Source organism: Heloderma suspectum, chromosome 15 (assembly GCF_057233095.1).
Source record: "Heloderma suspectum isolate Gila_16-S chromosome 15, 16-S_ref, whole genome shotgun sequence".
NCBI classification, from domain to species: Eukaryota; Metazoa; Chordata; class Lepidosauria; order Squamata; family Helodermatidae; genus Heloderma; species Heloderma suspectum.
In genome coordinates, this window is record NC_139472.1 from 5,289,679 (window position 1) to 5,308,763 (window position 19,085).

A 19,085-nucleotide genomic window follows, 5' to 3' on the forward strand; every position below is an offset into this window, starting at 1 on the left:
GCTCAGTGGTAGAGCCCCTGCTTTGCATGCAGAAAGTCCCAGGTTCGATCTCTGGCTTCTCCAGGTAGGGATAGGAAAGAATCCTGCCTGAAACCCTGGAGAGCCATTGCTGCCAGTCAGTGTCGACAATACTGAGCTAGATGGACTAAAATGCATACATTAGGAGAAATGCATACAAAAATGCATACACTGGGGAAAATGAATACAAACATGCTTATGCATTTTTGTGCTGACTTTTTACAAAACATTCGTAAGCACTTGTGGAAATGGGATGGAACAAATTTGTGCTTTTTCATGCTCGGAAGTGCAGAAACCAGAACACACAGATTCAACCATCCCTGCCCAGCTGTAGCCCTGTTGTTCTCCGGACAGCTAGTGATGGGTGAACAAGCGATCTGCGCGTTCACCTAGATTCTCCGAACATCAGCTTGATGTTCTTCTCCTCTCATTTGTGATCTCTGTTTGATTTGCGCAAACGGGAAAATTGCAGAAATCAAACATGATCAAATGGGAAAACTGAGCCAAAATGTGCGTGTTCTGCAAAGTCGGGCAACCCCTCCCACCCCGCAATCCAGAGACCAAAGTGTGAAATTACAAACTGCTTGTTTGACAAAAAAACTGTGCATTTTTCAAACACGAATGCGTGCTCGACAATTTGCAAACATTTTTGGAGAACATGCACTCCTACTCACGGCTGCATTCGGGGCTGCAAATGGGACTTGTCTGGCTGTTTTGCAAGCACAAACGAAATTCTCATGCTTCCCTACTGACACCTTTCCTGCAGGCAAATCCTAGTTTCTCTCTCTCTCTCTCTCTCACACACACACACACACACAACACACATGATTTCCCCAAATTCTCTGCTGAGCATTTAAATAGCAGGAGAAGGGGAAGTTACGAAAGAAACTTGTTTATCATCTGAAAACTCTCAATTGGGGGGGGGGGAATTTCTCTGGTTCATTTTACAAACAGCAGGTTTCTTGAAAAAGGGACAGCTGGTTTTGGAATGGTGGAGAATTCATCAATCCCCTTCAGTCATCATTTCCGATGGTTAATGAGTGATGCTGTTAGAAACAAACATTCCAATTTCCAGCATAATCTTCAGCATCTAGCTATTAGCTCTGAGTCTGGTGTGTGTGTGTGTTTTATAACTTTAATGAGATAATGTTTGTTCCAGTGCCCAGAATGGAACCCAAGTGCCTCAGATCCCAATCCAATGCTTAACCCTAGTTGATTTGGTAGTTTGGACTCATAAAGTCATCTCAGTTTGAAAACTAACTCCAGAACAATTCTGATCCATCACGAGAGGGAGGGAGGGAGGGAGGGAGGGAGGGAGGGAGGGAGGGAGAGAGAGATGTCTCGATAATAATTTCACATACCCAGAGAGAATTCCCACTCCCTGTTGTTTGTTATCCCTTCCAAATAACTCTCCTTCCCTTGATAATTCCACCCTCTCGTCGTTTGCCACCTTATCGATTTCTTTGCTTTTGTCTCCAATGGAGCTTGAAATTAACACAGCCTTCCCCACCACCACACGCTTCCCGTCTCCTCTCCTCCCCTCTCCTCTCCCTCACTCCACCCTGGTCACAGTTCACTTCCTTGCTTGCACAGGGGATAGCATTTTGATGCAGATCTGGAGAAACTGACACAGGTCTGGTCGGTGCCCCTGCTGCTAAACTGTACCCCCGCCATTTTCAAACAGAAATGTAAGAGACCATTTGGGGCATTAGATAGAAGAGGGATAGACAACGGAAGACACCAGGAGGGGAACAGACAGCTGTGTGTAGAGCTAGGGGTGGGCAGAAGGAAAACTATTCTGCCGGTGGACTACTGAAGGACTGCCATGTCTCCCACATATATTTTCCTCTGCATTGGGATCTTCACTGGAGGACCTTTGGTAAGTGCCCAGCTTTCTATAGCAAGCCAGGTAGCAACCAGGGAGAGGGTCTTTTAAGCCACAGCACCATGTAATGATCTCCCCAGGAGGCTTACCTGGCACCTACTCTTCTGTCCGTTTCCTGAAGACTTCCCCCCCCCCCAGCTTTTTTAAAGGATCCTACTTTGACTTGAGCTTTACTATGTTGCTGTTGTGCTTCTATCAGCCTGTAAGCACTCACCTGGTCACCACAGGCAACAAGTAATTTCAGGCAGGAGAGTGAGCTTTCTGATGGAGGAGCAATGGAGAACTATGTCCCTCCTCCATGCCCAGCAAAAGAAATGCACCAGGATGCTGCAGGAAGGGTAGTGCTCTCTGTCCCTCCTCTGCCAGCACCCCATCAGTATTTTTTTTTCAGGCTAGTAACTTTTGTGGGTTTATTTACAAAGCTGGCTAAGACTAGGGAGACCTGGGTTCAAATCCCTGCTGAGCTGTGAAGCTCAATGGGTGATGATCTTGGGACCCATCACCATGTTTCTATGCCTATTTCACAGGGTTGTTGCTAGGATAAAATGGGGGCGGGGAGAAGCTTGGGCTCTTTGGGGGAAAGACAGGATATAAATGCCAAGAAAATGCAATAGACAAAGGCTGCTGTCATTTTAGTGTGCCTTCACCCTGTTGTTTTTTTAACATTTTATATTGTCATGAGTCACCCTGAAAGTAGATATGCTGAAGGGTGGTGTGTGAAATTTGATACATCAATACATTTTTGGTAGGCAAGGTCATGTGCTTGGCAGCTGGCTGCTGTGATTCTTAAAAATAATGCCGGACTAGCTAGACCAGGGAAGTTGAATGACTTTCAATTTGAGGCCAAATTCCATTTTGGAGAAACAATAGGTGGTCAGGCTCCAGAAAGCCAGATTCGGAGCTCAGGCAGGGCCTGAGGGACTGTACTCCAGAGCTAGATGTTGGTGTGATCCTGGAAGGCACTTCTGATGTTCTTAAGTTAAAAGCACAGGCACAGGATCATTGGACACAGATTTGTTATGATCTCGAGTCTGCATGCTCTTTTTCTGTCAGTCTAAAAAACACACCAGTGGGCTACAGGGATTCTAGTACAAAAGAGAGCAGATCACAGAGGAATGAACTTAGCTGTAGGGCACAGAAGTCCTAACTTCTGATCAGGTTGGATTAACCACCATCAGGCTTGCGTATGTCCTGTGCTTAGAGAGTAAAACTGGACTTAAATTCTCGCCAAGAAAAGCTGCAGTCTGTGCCAGTATAAATTAAGCCAATCAAGAACATTTGCTCAGCTTGTGTGCTTTATTGCTATGTAAATCAATATATGACACTGGCCAATCAAGGCTTGTTTTACTTGGGACCAACCAGAATGATCAGCGCTGAGGCCTCCTTTATAACTAGAGTCCTGAAACGTCTTCAACAGTGCCAATAGGGACCAGAAAAAACAGCTGTAAGGCTGGAAACCAAAGTCATAAAAGCAACAGCTATGATTCTATGATTCTACCAATTTAATTCCCAACGCGCTTCTTCTTTGGAAGAAGCAATAGAGAGGGAATCTTCCAAAAGAATCTCCCAAGAGTTTTTTCCCTTGATAAAGACCAAGTGTCGAAACGTGTTGGGAATTAAATTGGTGCAGCTGTTTCTTTTCTTTTTTTTACTTTGATCCTGAAAAGTCTTCCCAAAGCATGTCCTGGGTCGCTCATTGGGCTAGGTTCTGAGAACTAGAGGCACTGTTCCCCTGACACTGAGCCTTGAGCTACCATGATCACAAGAATAAGGACTAGAAGCTTTGAAAAATGAAGGCTGAGGTACTCAGAAAATCTAGCTTGTGCAACTGACTTTAGGTCAAGTCCTGTTCCGCAGGGGTGTGTGGAGTCCTCATCCCTACAGTTGAAGATAACTGGCGGGATGAAATTCAGGGCTTCTGCTAACATCTGGAGGGAAGAAAGAATACATTTCCCACAGGGGCTGCTGCTAACATCTGGTGAAGTGCATAGTGAAACCCACACACAATTATTGTTAACATCTGGAAACGAGAATGTCAGGTCCCTCCCAGATAACTTGCTAACACGGAGAAGGAAGCGAGGTTGTGGCTAACATCTGGAAGGTATCAGAACAAATTCCTGTAGCATCTAGAGGGAAGGAAGGATATGTTTTTGCAGAGGTTTGTTATTGGAAGGGGATGGAGCAAGCTTCCTCTAACATCTGGACTTTTAAACTCCCGTGAACCAACATGACGGAGTTGGTCGGATCAGTTTCCTCTGTATACACCTCCAACCTGTTGACAGGACTTTGTAATTTTCCTCCCAGCAGGCTGGTGTTTTATTTTATAAGGTTAGGTTCTTCAGTTTTAAATTGACACACACTAGCATATGATGAACCCAAGGGGGACCTTTGGGAACACTGGCAACTTGCTATAAAACCCTTTGAATAATGATCTCCTGCCACCGAGAGTGGATGAGACCTGACCTGCTGACCCAGATGTTGTTATCGCTCCCAGGTTTGGTCTTTGGGCTGGGAGTACTTCCACGGAGGGCTTGCTTTTTGCCCCATTGCAGAGGTCAAAACAGCCAGAACATGAGTAGAACAGACGTACAGGAAGGTAGTCTGTTTCTTTGGTTATAGGGTGGAAGATCTAACGGGAATGATGGGAGATGTAGTCCCAGCAGATATGGACCGTGCCAGGTTGGGGAAGACTGCTACATATGCCAGCACTGAAACATCATTACAAGCCACCTCAGACTATGGAACAACACTTCATTGTATAAGTGTATGTTCTCCTTTTGTAAATTAATGCACACTTGCATAAGGTGAACCTTTTGTAACTCCGGTTTCTTGCTATAAATCTTTGAATCATGACTTCCTGCCATGCAGCAACACTTCACGCGTCTGACTAAGTAGACTATAGTCCACAAAGGCTTTATGCCATAATAAATCCGTTCATCTTTAAGGTGCTGCGAGACTTTTGGTTGTTTTCTATACTACGTATGCCGCTTTTGCTCAAAAAGAGGTAGATCGATATCCTAAATGAGGCGTAGGCAACACGGTCCCATGGCAGCAGTGTGTCTCCGGACACCTTTCTTGGCGCCCAGCCCTTCCCACTTCCTTTCTTTTAAATAAATCTGATTTTCTTGCTGGTGGCTGGGATTGCTTCAAGGCAAAGTGGGAGGCTGCCATTTTAATTTCCCATGAATGCCTCCAGGCCACACGCAGGGCTAAAAAGCATTCTTAAGAAATGAAGACAGTGGGTGTTTGCAGGACACTGCTTTTTTCTCGGTGTGTATGGGTGGTGATACAGAGTGTGTGTGTGAGAGAGAGAAATGGAGGATGAGTTGACTGGCAGAGAGGGTAGGAGGGAGAGAAAAAGTGTTTGCCTGCTGTGAAATCGGTTTCTGTTGGTGCTGAAAACTGTAGGTTCAAAGGAGTTGTTGAGTGTGCTGGGGCTCAAGGCTCCACCTCTGCCTTGTACTCAATTGGGGGGGGCAAATTCCTTGTCCTTTGCCATGCCTCCCATGGCAGCCATTTTGTGGCGGTACCCAGGACAGTTTCTGTAATAGCAAAATGTGCCCGCTGGGCCCAGAAAGGTTGCTTACTCTGCCCTAAATAAATACTTGACAAAATCTACTTGGACTTTATAAATTAAAAAAAATACACATTTCAATAACAAGAGAGTTCCAGATATTTCTGTTTATAAAACAGATACTATAAAACAGATGCTCCCTCTCCCAACATCCCATCACCAAGAAACGGAACCAAGAGCTGGGCTATGTAGACAGCCGTAGGCTTGATTCTTCTGGGGTCACCACGGAGAGGGAACAAGGCCCCCCTGTGCAGGCCTTATACCTTCTCCGGTCTGGCTCCCGTTCCTTCTTCGTGGGGAAAGCCCAGCACTGTCCTGTGGGACCACGGTGCAGTGGGGACAAAAGCTGCCCACCGCTTCTGACTGTTAGTGGCCCAGCCACCATGAATAAGGACACTCTGGTGGGGAGACTGTCTCTCTTCCTGCTTCGGAAGGCAGCTCCTGTGGTGTAGAGACGTTTGGTAATCTGGCACGCAGCGGGAGAACCAGGCAGCCTTCCCTTACCAATATGCTGCGCAGACTGAACCTGGGACCTCCTGCATGCAAAAGACTCTTGGACGGAAGAGGCTGTCTTTTACTGAGTCGGCCCATTGGTCCATCAAGTATTGTCAACACTGACTGGCAGCTGATCCTTGTAACTAGAGATTACAAGGATAATCTTGTAATCCTTACAAGATTATGTAAGGTTGAACGCCAGAGGCTGAACTTTCTGCACGTAATGCAGGTGCTCCACTGCTGAGCTATGGCTCTGCTCCCAAACAGCATTCCCTAACGATGCAACACCCGTGTCCGCTCTTCTGCTGAATTGCTTTACTAATGGGGGTCAGGAGCAGCGGAGACCTCCATTTGGATTGCCGGAGTTTCTGGCTCCTTCAGTTAACCCAGAGATGAGGAACCTCTTTCACCCACAGGGCCGCATTCCATTTCAGAGAAGCTCTCGGGGGCTGCATTCCAGTAGTGGGTGGGGCCAAAGGCAAAAGGGGTGGAGCCAAAACCACCTGCATATGGTTTAGCTTAAAGCTCTTCCTGCCGGTCACTAAGCCTTAGGAGAGGCATTCCAACTTCTCAGAATGGGGAAAAACTGCACAAGAGCCAGGAAACTATCAAATGATCAGTGGTTGGGAGAAAGGGGGTGGGGCCAGAGGCAGGGCCATCTGGAGAACACCAGGAGGGCTGGATTTGTCCCCCAGGCCTGAGGTTGCCCACGCCTGGGCTAAATGGACAAATGCTATTGTGGCCATTTGCACATTGCCCCCAAAAGAGGGAAAAGCATCACCCCAAAAAGGACACAATCTTGCATAAAATTTGCATATGCTAATTTATACAGATTGCTGCACATTTAGAAAGAATGACTATCAGTTTCATTTCAGGATGCATGTTTAGAAAGAAAAAGTCTGTCTAAACAGACTTCTAGGGAAAGGGCGTGCCTATCCACGGAGCCCCAGGCAGCCAGACTGGGGGCACCGGCTGGCCAGATTTGGCCCCTGGGCCTGAGGTTCCCCACCCATGACGTACCCCCGCCCTCCCTGGTTGTGCTTGCAGGTACTCACGGGTGCAGCCGCTCTTGCTGTCGGTGACGATGCCCCGGAAGTTCCAGAGGCCCGGCTCACAGCGGTCGCATTTCAGGCCCCCCACGCCCGGCTTGCAGGAGCACTGTCCCGTGGCGGGGTTGCAGCCACCTCCATAGGAGCCATAGGGGTTGCAGTGGCAGGTACCTACGAAAGAGCGTGGGGGCGGGGAACAGGGGGAGAATGGTCAGGTCTCCACAAATTGCAGCCCAGGCTCTCTGGCCAGAAGAATGCCATGGAGCACACAGGTCCTGCGCACCCCTTCCCGAGTTGTCCACAAACTGAGGAGAAAATCAGAAACCGCAGAAGCCTCTCAAAGGGCTTAGGGGGAGGCCTCGAGTTTTCCTGCCTTCTCCACACCCTGGGGCAAATGAAAGAACGTCCAACAGCAGCTTTTGCCGAGTGGGCACCCTCCGGATGTGCTGGACTACAACTCCCATGATCCCCCAGCCAGCATGGGAGCTGTAGTCCAAATGCAGTTGTAGCTGCATTTGGAGAGCGCCAGCTTGGGAAAGGCTACTGTACAGGTCGGAGAGGGGCTGGTGACCAACACAGATGGGGGAGCCTGGTACGCTTACGCCCTCCCCGCTCAATTCCCAGAGCAGCTTATCAATAATAACACAGTCCCTGCCCTCAGGCTTACATTCATACTGTTCTGCACAATTTATTCTGGTTATTTTTGTACTTATTGCACAGGGAGGAGGGGTCGCAGTGGAGTTATACCTCCTACCACCACATTTTATGCAGCCTCCTCTCCGATCTGGGAACATCAGAAGCTGCCTTATCCCGATTCAGACCATTCGTCCATCTAGCTCCGTATTGCTGACACTGACTTGCAGTGGCTCTGCAGGGGTTCAGTCTTGTCATGTTCCCCAGGGCATCCCAGACCACAGGATGTGGCTCTACCTGACTCCTCTGGCGCAGAAGACACTCCCCCATTACAGCCTTCACCACCCCCACCCCATAGGAGCCAGAAGCTACAAATCAGGCAGTAGCCCCTTATGAAACAAACTACTTCTCTGACGGGGTGGAGTTAACCGCAGGTCTTGAGCTGCTGGCCTTTATAAGGCTTCCAAAAGCCTCTGACTGTCGCTGAGTCAACAGTTCTCCTTGCTCGAATCTCAGCTAACTGGGAGCTAGGCAAGGTCCTGGAAGACCCTGCCTGGTCTAAAGTGCCTGGCTGTTTAGCACCCATAAACTGGATTGGCCTGGCCTCACCTGGACTTGACCTGACCGGACTTGCCAGGTCCTTGCCTGTATGTACCTTGCTGGTTTTAGTCCCTCTGGGTGCCTTGAACCAAGCTGAACAAGACAAGTCTTTTGCACCCCTTGCTACCTGATCGGCGGGTGGGCGGGCCGGCGGGGGGGGGGGGGGCTGGTGAGGCCCAGAATTAAACCTGCAACTTTCTGCCTGCAAAAGAAGACGCTCACCCACTGTGACTTCATCACGTTTTGTCTCCCACACACAGTCTTTGCAGCCATAAAGACTAGAAACTTCATTTAAAAAAAAAATGAAAGCTAGGATTCTCAGAAAGCAGAAGTCTACATCCAGTATCACAGTATGTATTTGTCCTCTGGAACAGTGGTATATGCATAAGCTGAGGAACACCAGCAAACAGCCCTGAAATGAAGCAGCGGGTGGTTTCTAGGGAGCACTGCGGATTTTCAAGCTAAGCCTTCTACAACTCTTTTGAGGGGCGTGCTGGCCACCGTTCTTACAGAGGGCCTCTTCCCTGTCCTGTGCTTGTTTGCACACTATCCCATTACGAGGAGCTGCTCTCGCCCGCAATGTCAAAAAGTGACTGCTCCCACCTTTCATCTGCTCATTGGCATGCAAAATATCCCAGCGATGACCGTCTGCTCCCTGCATTCAAATTCCCAGCTGTTGGGAATCAAAGCTAATGCACCAGCAGTCCAACCCACTGTCTGTTCCTCCATGGGAATGGGTACAAGTACATTTGGTTCCTGGATGGACACGGGCAGACAATCCATCCCAGAGAGCTGTTCTCTCTGGAATGGGAATCCAGAAAGAGAGAGATGGACACGCCAAGGTGGCCAGGTGACCCTCAATGTTTTTCCTTTCTCCCAAGAAAAGAGGCAAGGGGGGAAATTATTGCAGAAACTGGCCGCAGGAAATAAATCTGCCACACATACAATGGCTTGCAGGCTGGTGATTACATCTTGATTTATGCCCCTAGCTGAGGATGCAAGGGCACGAGCAGGATACAGGTTAAAGAGAGGTTTGATTCAAAGCAGGGTGAATAAACCTTGGGCAGGGGGAGTCAAACATTCCCAGCCTGATGAATGGGTCAGATATGCCCACCGTCACGAGCAATAGGCATGAGCGGCAAGCTGGCAAGAGGAAACTGAGTTGCCCCCCGATTCTGATCAGTGCTTAAGCCTCCTATCCTTTCGCTGGCTTCTGAGACCTCATGAAGCATTGCCTGGATATTTAAATGCTCATCTTCACTGCTGTTAAGAGTTTCAAGCACAGAGGGTCTCCCCACCCCCAGATGCAAATGTGGTGAAACATGGCATCACACAGTGGATGAGGATGATGAGGGTGATGATGATAATTAATAACAACAACAATAATAACAACAACAATAATAATGAGCAAACGGTGTCCAGAGGACACCTAAGATTCCTTAGGACAATCTTCTACAACCTGGTGGCCTCCAGAGGGACTACAACTCCCACCAGACTGCCTTAGACGTTCCTTAGTTAGAAGAGCTTCCTCAGTCAGAAGATAAGCAACAGTGCACAGGCTTCCTTGAAATAAAGCTTGCCCAGCTACGGTTAGTCTTCCCCTAAATTGCGTGGCCCAAGTTTCTAGTCCTTATTATTATGTTTTAGGGCACACCTTCAGTTCACACAGGGTGACAGTGAGGCCGGAAGGGCCTGGCCAACGGCCAACGTGAACAGAGTGTGCTCCTGGAACCCTCCCCAAATTACCTCTGCCGTGCCTTGGCAGCCTGTGACAGGTACGCCAGGCCACCTTGGTAGACAGCACAATGTGGTAAGCGTTCCTTAGAACCAAGGAATTTTTAAACGACTGCTTGGGAGTGCCTTATGTACATTTATCTCTGTAACCATTACAACAACCCTGTAAAGTAGCTCAGTCTCATTATTTCTTTATTTGGTACTTTTCTATCCTGCCTTTCCTCCAAGGAGCCTCAGCCAGCATAGTGGTACTCCTCTCCATTTTATCCCCACAACAACCATGTGAGGTCAGTTAGGTTGAGGGCCAGTGACCAGCCCAAGGTCTCCCAGGGAGCTTCATGGCCGAGTGGGGACTAGAACCCAGGTCTCCCGAATCCCGGAGCAGCACCCTAACCGCTACACCACACTGGCTCTCCCCATTATCCCCGTGAGAAGGACTGCTGTATTGCAGATCCACAGGGAGTGAGGTGAGAAATAATGCATTTGCCTAAGCCCACGTAGCGAGTGCAAAGCAGAGTTGAGATTTTCATCATAGCCCTGTCTCAAGGGTGGAATGGAAGATGGGATGATAATAAATGGAGAAGTCTTCAATAATATTAGGTATGCTGACAATATGGTATTACTGGCCAGTAGTGTAGAGGGCCTCCAAAGGTTAATAGATCACATAGCGATGGTAAGCAAGATATATGGTCTGAAGCTTAATCAAACCAAAATGAAAGTGATGATCGTGAGTAAAGATTCTAACATAAATGATCAGTTTATATTAAATGGAAAACCATTACAAAGAGTAAATATTATAACCTATTTGGGAGTTACCCTAAATGAGATTTGGGACCATACTCATGAAATCAGAATTTGCACAGACAGAGCAAAAAGGCCTTTAACCGCTGTAGGAAAATTCTTTGTAACTTAACCCTAAACCTTCATATTCAAACTCACATGCTAAGGTGCTACGTGTTCTCGGTGCTGATGGACAGCATGGAGGCCTGAACTCTCACAAAAGCTGCCTGTAAATGCCTGGAAGCATTCGAGCTATGGTGCTACTGTCACATGCTTAGAATATCTTGGACACATTGTGTAACAAATGACACCATAATGCAGAGAGTGGGAAAGACCAAAGAAATTCAGAAATATGTAAAACAAAAGAAGCTATCATACTTCGGTCGTATAATGTGTAATGAGAAATATTGGCTTTTACAACTCATAATGCGAGGCAAAGTGAAGTGAAACAGAGGACCTGGACAATGTAGGATATCATGGCTGCAGAATTTGAGACAGTGGACAGGAATGACTTCTACTTCTTTATTTTGAACAGCAGTAGATAAGTTTATGTGGCCCAGAGTGATTGCCAACGTCCAATGAGGATATGGCACAGAATGAAGAAATCTTGTCACTTAGCTGGTACACTGCGTCAGCTATCAATGCGACACCCTGCGAGAAACCATCCATCCCCCCTCCCTTCCACCCCATGGGTGACCTCAGTGGCTCTGTGGTCCCGGAGTTCCCCGAGTGATTAAAGCTGCTTTCAGAATGCCTCTGCTTATTAAATTATATGGCGCATGAAATGACTCTACATCCCCAATCAAAGCCGCCTCATCCAGCCGAGCACACGTCCTGATGGCCGCCAAATGCTAGTCACCCTACTGGGTACCCACTAACCAGCTGGCCAGCAGCCTCAGCTGTTAAAAACGCTGCTAATGCCTTCTCTGTCTCGTTAGGTTAAAGAGCCAGCTCCGGCTAATTATTTCATAAAATATTAATAACGCCTCTGCGGGCAGGGCTGCAGTGAAGAGGAAGGTGAGAATGGGATGTGAGCAGATTAAAATCCAGGATGTATGTTTATTAGTAGTAGTAGTAGTAGTAGTAGTATTTGGGGGAGCAGGGAGAGCCTACGATATCACCTTGGCCCTAAAAGTTATTTTCTGGACTCTGGGAAGCCCCGCTGTGTCAAAGTTTAAGAGCAGAGCCAGTGTCAAGGGTGGGCATATGCCGAGGGCCCACACCCCAGCAGGGGCCCACTGACAGGAGCCCTCTGGACTTGCTCCTCCTCTTCACCACTGCAACCTGCTTGTTCACCTGCCTCTCGCTCTCGCCCAGACAAGGGTGGTGGTGGTGAGAAGGAGGAGGAGATGCTGTGACCTGCTTACACCCTGGCTCTCTGCCTGCCAAGCCAGCAAGTGGCAGCAGCGATGAGAAAGGGGAGGAGGAACAAGAGCAGCCGGTGACAATGGCAGCAAGGAAGTAGATTCGCTGGCATAGGAGGCCCATTGAGGGTGTCTTGCCGAAGGGCCCTCCAAACTCTGGAGCGGCCACTGTTTAAGAGCCCCACTGTTCCAAGACGACGACGACAGCAACAACGAAGATGAACTCAACTTACTGGGGCACCCAGCAGAGCCTACTCCAAGAGCCAAAGTCGCGTTGTCTGGGCAGCATCCATAAACGGTCTGGCTGCAATGGAGAACTTCGAGTGGAGGTGGAAGGGTTGCGACTCCTATGGGGGAAAGTTAGAAATATACAGGTTGTGCCTTTCAACTGGCAGGTAGAACTCAAAGGAGAATCACCAGAATGAAGTTAATGCCTTAGCTGGAAAAACACACTCCGGGACTGCATGTGTTTTTTCCTCAATCACACTGCATAAAGCACCAAAACTGGCAAGTGAGCACCAGAACTCAGCCATCTGAGATCCCCAGCATTCGTTAAAAAAAAAAATCAAATTCCCAGATCTTTGCCTCTGTGCTCCTCCCACTCTGCGTAGGATGCCTATCACCCTCCAAGCTCAGATATCTGGAAAGGACTGTGCCTTTACAAAGCTGCTTTAAAAAAAAGGTAAAGGTGTCCCCAACCAGTCGTGTCCAACTCTAGGGTGCGGTGCTCATCCCCGTTTCTAAGCCGAAGAGCCGGCGCTGTCCGAAGACGCTTCCGTGGTCATGTGGCCGGCATGACTGAACACCGAGGTGCACGGAACGCTGCTACCTTTCCCGCCGAGGCGGTACCTATTTATCTACTTGCAATTTCTTGCTTTCGAACTGCTAGGCTGGCAGAAGCTGGGACTGAAGACGGGAGCTCACTCCGTCACGCGGCACTCGGGTCTCGAACTGCTGACCTGCCGACCTTCCAGTCTGCAGTTCAGCGTCTTAACCACAGGCCAAATCATTTCCCCGTGTATCCCAGCACTGTCTGCTCTGGCTTGGTTTTGGAAGCAACAGAAGGGGGAAAAAGAAGGGATGGAGAGTGGGTTAGTTGGGAAGCGAGGGGCACTAAGACCCACCTCCTGAAATCCTGGCAGCTCCAGCCAGGCCCTTTCTGACTACATAGCATTTCCCAGACATCATGTTCAACTTTCAAAAAGATGTGCTACAACCATGACGACTCAACATTTTTTAAAAGTTGAAATGCCAAGGATGCTTGCCCAGTGAACTAACTGTGCCACCCTAAATCAAAATCACACCGCCCCCTACATTTGAGATTTACCAATGTGGCCCAGCTGAAATACCATCCTAGCTGGAGACCAGACTGGCCCCCATGGGGTGTAAGGCCCTTTCTGCTGTAGCCCAGGAACTCTCAAATGCCCTCCATGGAAGGCCTATGTAGCTCCCCCCTTGTCAAGAGTTCCAGAGCCATTGTAAGACCTTACTCTTCTGCTGTGCCATCGGAAGCTGATTTTAATGTGCTTTTCTGTCTTAGTTCAGCTTGTCATGGAAAGTGGTCTGGTTTTTAGGTGCTTTCTATTTCACGATGCGTCAATTTTGGTTGTTTCAATTTGGGGCTGTACACCATCTTGGAAACATCGATTGAAAGCCAGTATAATTTCTCTTCAAAATCTCGGGTATAAAGCAATGAAAGGAGGATTCCAGCAAGTCCCAAACCCTTAACAATAGCTCACTTCCTACCCCCACCTTCACCCCTCGCAGCCCCCGATTCCAAAACATTGGCTACTAAAACAAAGGGAGCAGGAAGGGAAAGCAGGAGTGGATTTGGGTGTGGAAGGGACTGTGAGCTCAGTTCTGGTACTGCAAACACATTACTGGCCCAAACAGGTACTCAGAGGTGCCCTGTTGTTTAGCTGAAGTGTGTGTCCATACTCCTTGGCCAAAGGGTGGCCCCTGGCTCCAAAGGGCAGTCCTTGAGGTTCTCATAGAAAAAGAAAAGGAAACCAAGTAGATCCCACAAGCTTGAGGTCTGATCTAGAGTAGACAGGTGGGATGTAAAGATCCAGAGGAAGGGGGTACTGAAACGGGAGGAGAGGATGTGGGTCAGCATGAAGGCCTTGCCAGCCCTAGAGGGGAGGGTTACCTCGGCAGGCTCCCTGGCTCATTACGTAGATATCTTGGTGCTTCTCGCAACGTGTCTTTTTGAGTTCACACTCATTGGCATAGGTCACTCCATCGGAGCCGCAGAGCTGCACGGGAGAGAAAGGGGAGGTCATTCAGCATCTCTGGCTTGTGGTCAAGACAGACGGAGGCAGTTGCCTTACAGCAGCCTTCCCGAGCCCAGCGCCCACCAGGTGTGCTGGATTGCAGTGCCCAACGTTCTCAGCTAGCATGACCAATGGCAGGGCTGGCATCAAAGGCAGGCATGGTCGGGCACCTGCCAAGGGCCCACGCCCCAGCAGGGGCCCACCGCCAAGAGCCCCCTGGAGTTGCTCCTCCTGTTCACCACTGCAACTTGCTTGTTCCCCTGCCTCTCGCTCTGGCCCAGACAAGGGTGGTGGCGAGGAGGAGGAGCAGGAGTTGCCAACGCCTACCTGCTTACCAGCTCTGTGTCTGCCAAGCAAGCCAGTGGGAGCAAAGAGGAGAAAGAGGAGGAGGGGCAAGGTGATGATGGCGGTGAGAAGGGAGACCCACTGAGAGAGGGGGCCCAAGGAGGGGGCCTCGCCCACGGGCCCTCCAAAGCATGGAAGTGGTACTGACCAATGGCCATGCTGGCTGGGAAAGATGGGTGTTGCAGTCCAACACACCTGGGGAGCGTCAGGTGGGGGAAGGCTGATTTAGCCTAACCCCCTGCTCAATGCAGGACATTCAGAGCCAAAGCATCCTGGACAGATGATCGTCCAGCCTCTGCTTGAAGGCGTGCAGCCAGCTTTTGGGTTTGCCTGGGCTTAAGGATGAACGTGGCTGTTTGGCACCTACCAGGTTCCTTGGGACGGCCCCGCAGGTATAGTCACACACGCAGCGGTCATCTTCCACATCCTCGTCCCATGAGCCGCCATACTGCCGGCAGCTCTCCCGATCACACTCATTCGAGTCCCCAGAGCCGGAACCGCCTCCCGATCCACATTCTGTACGGGGAAAGAAAAAATGGAGTCAACTGATACTTCCCTACATAAATCTTATCCTAACTAAGACTGTGAGCTCCTCGTTTCAGTGACCACAGCATATAGGTCTAGATGCTGGTACTGGAATGCAGCAGTCTTAGAATTCTGGCGCTTGTTTAAAACTACCATCAAATTTCAAGCCATCGTCATCATCGTTATTTCGTTATCATTGTTATGGTTGTGTTGTTATAGTTGTTGTTTTGTTTCATTTATTATTTATTTAAGCTGCTTCTATACCGCTTGACACTGCAGGATTTCCAAGCGGTTCACATAAAACACATATGCATCCAGTCCATTTCTGAGCCCAATTCAAAGTGTTGGTGTTGACCTTTAATGCCCTAAATGGCTTGGGACCAGAGCATCTGAAGGCACATCTCCTCCCGCATGGAGCGGGTCGGACCCTTAGGTCATCTCCAGGGGCCCTCCACTGCCAAAGGAAGCTAGGTGGTGGCTACAAGAGAGAGGGCCTTCTCAGTGGTGGCACCACACCTAAGGAATAAACTCCCCAAAGAGGTTCACCTGGCACCTACGTTATTATCTTTTCATCACCAGGCAAAGGCCTTTCTTTTCTTTCATGTGTTTTAGAGAGCCAGTGTGGTATAGTGGTGAGAGTGTTGGACTGGGAACCGGGAGATCCGGGTTCGAGTCCCTACTTGGCCATGGAAGCTCACTGGGTGACCTTGGGCCCATCACAGACTCTCAGCCTAACCTACCTCACAGGGTTGTTGTTGTGAGGATAAAATGGAGAGGAGAAAGATAATGGAAGCCAACTTGGGTTCCTTGCAAGAGGAAAAAGGGCAGGATATATATGCAATCAATCAATCAATCTTCTAAGTTATTATGGCTGCTTGATCAATTGCTGTGCTGCTTATTGTTTATTACATTGTATTTTACACACAGGAGGCATTCAAGATGAAGCTAGGCAGCCATCTGTCAGGGATGCTTTGACTTGGGTTCCTGCACTGAGCAGGGGGTTAGACTCGATGGTCTTATAGGCCCCTTCCAACCCTTCTCTTCTATGAGTCTATGATTCTATTCTTTTCAATATTTGTATTGTATTTTATATTGCTAACTGTGCTTTAAACTAGCATTTTAGTTTTTTAACGGGTTGTAATCTCCCCAGAGTACATTCATTATTGGGTGGATTAGAAATGTACTAAATAAATACATAATACAGTACAATATAAACACTAATATAAAAACAGTATTAAACAATACATATCTTAAAAACATTATTATTGTCATTGTCATTGTTTTAGACTGTCACTAGTTAAAAGAAATCTTAGCCAGTTAGTTATGTGACTTCCTGCTCATTTGTCAATTAAAGCTGCATAGATTTGCATCAGAGAAAAAATAGTTCTAAAGGAAAAAGCCTGCTTGTATACTTTGGAGAGGGCTGCAGCTCAGTGGTAGAGGCCCTGCTTTTCATGCAGAAGGAAGCAGCCAGGTACATCCCTGGCACCTCCACTGAAAAGGCTGGGGTGCAGCCAGCCCAAAGTGAACAATACCAGAGAAGATGGACGAATGCCTGACGTGGTATAAAGCAGCGTCCTGTGTTCCATGGGGATACGCTCTCCTTTTCTGGAGTGGAGCCCTAGCAGGTCAGAGACCAGGTGCACCATCTCCCTCCTGAACTGCATTTCAGAGGAAGGTATCCAACAAAGTTGCGCTAGAGAAACTCGGTTCTGAACTATGCAGAAGAGAAGAATCCAACAACAGTTACGTTTGTGCAAGCGCAGTTGAGCAAGCGGTTGTGCATTATGCTGGTGCAACAGATTGTGCGATGCATTGTGCATAATTAATGCACAGCAACTGCTGTGCAACCAGTCATGCAACTCGTTGTACAACGGCTTGCACAATGGCTTGTGCAAGCGTAATGGGCAACTGCTTGTGCCATGGGAAGGTTCAGCGGAGCACCACTAGCTCTATTTGAGTTTGTGGAATGGCATAGTTGGATACTGCCCAATCTCTCCTGCAACCTGTTGGAAAAGGGCTCTGGGCTGCACTCTCAGTTCACACGGGGCCTGGGCAGGTCCAAGGCAGGAGGAGAGAGCGTAGCTCAGCAGCACAGCACACGCCGTGCATGCGGAAGGTCCCAGGTTCAGCCCCTGGTATCTCCAGTTAGAAGGATCAGGTAGCAAGTGAGAGGAAAGGCCAGGTCTGAAGTCCTGGAGCGTTGCTGTTCACTAGGCTAGAAGGCCGGCTAGTCTGAGCTGGCATAAGGCCACTTCTTAATACAATTACATATCTTTAAAAAGAAGCTGCCTACATACTATATATTTTATTTATGGCGATTTGTCTGTTCTGCCTGCCAGTCCAAACTGCTGAATTTCTGGCTATGAACCTTGGGAAAACACGTTCAAGTTTTCTCATCGATACAAGTTGAGGGATTTACATTTTCTTGAGGCAGAATTTGCATTCCCTAGGCGCAGAGAATGCACATATGTACGTCTTTTATTAAGCACAACACACACAGAGAGAGCTGAGCCAATCCCAAATTCTACCTTCGTGTACTGTGAGCAAACACACCTGCAAGAGGACACCATAGAGCTGAGTTTCAAATGCCTTCCTCAGCTCAGGGAGATCCCGTATTAGATTGGACACATTTGGGGGGGGGGGTGTCTGCTTTTAAAAAGAATGCATTCATTTATTTAAAAAAAATGCACAGGATCTCCAGAAGAAAGCACCAGTCCCCATCAATTTTTATTGAGAGATCAAAGGCAGGAAGCTGTCACCGATAGAGAGAATTATTCAGGCGCTTGTCTCAGAGGGACAGCAACCTGAAATCCCCCCGGGGAGGTGGGCTTGATTAAATGCCATCTTCTGCCATCTGCTTTCTTCCCCCAGCCTTCACCCAGCCACTGGTGATGTTCCTATCCAGGTTAAATCATACAGGTGATATGTTGAGGGAAGGGCTGTAGCTCAGCGGCAGAGTGCCTGCTTTGCATGCAGAAGGTCCGAGGTTCAATCCCCAGTGTCTCCAGGCAGAGCAGGAAAAATTCCTGCCTGGAACCCTGGAGAGCCACCGCTGCTGCCAGTCAGCGTTGACAAAACTGGTCCAGAAGGACCAAGGGTCTGACTCAGTAGAAGGCTGCATCTGATGTTCCCATAGGCAGCTTTGGAACAAGAGACAAGATGCCCAGAAAGTAGGGGTTTCTCTCTCTCTTTGAAGCAGCCACAAACGTTGAAGGGCCATGCAAGTAAGAATTTATCTCCAGTGCAAATTTATGGACACCATTTCACTCAACTGCCAGGTACACTGTTTCTGTGTCTGGTTTGCCTAAAAAGCTGCCAGGCTGAGACTGCGTTGTGCAGCAGAGTTTAGCCTTACGGTAGAGAATCTAGAATGGCCTTCCCCAACTTGGTGCCTTCTAGACGGTGTGGACTTCAACTCCCATCAGCCCCAGCTAGCATGGCCGATGGCCAGGAACACTGGGAGTTATAGTCCAAAACTTCCAGAGGGCATCAAGTTGGAGAGGGTTGATCTAGGAGCAATCTAAGAATCTTGAGAACGTTGCCTTTTCAAAGCAAGTTCCTAGTCCTCATGCCTGAATTAAACTGTCAGTCCAATTGCCACACCCTCCTGTCAACCCAGCAAAAAGGGGGTCCTCTCTCATCATGGCAGTGACCAGGGTGCAAATAGCATTCGAACAATGTGGAGGATTTTGAAACCGCCATAGAGATGGAGGCCCAGAGCAACCCAGGTCCTGTGGTGTCAAAAAATAGTCTTCAGCTGGTGGGCTGTGGCCCCAAACTGGGTCCTGCTCGAACTTTAGCGGGCTG

General features: G+C 48.6%; 1 protein-coding gene across 1 annotated transcript in view; it reads right to left on the minus strand.

Annotated features, from left to right (window-relative positions):
• AGRN (agrin) overlaps positions 1-19,085 on the minus strand; it is a 306,032-nt gene that overhangs the window by 58,548 nt on the left and 228,399 nt on the right. Inside the window, exons 11-14 of the mRNA XM_084822037.1 lie at positions 15,118-15,266; positions 14,282-14,387; positions 12,366-12,479; positions 7,028-7,192 (exon numbers count right to left, since the gene is read on the minus strand). Coding sequence (XP_084678163.1) covers positions 7,028-7,192; positions 12,366-12,479; positions 14,282-14,387; positions 15,118-15,266 — 534 coding nt within the window. The remainder of the gene's footprint in view (positions 1-7,027; positions 7,193-12,365; positions 12,480-14,281; positions 14,388-15,117; positions 15,267-19,085) is intronic.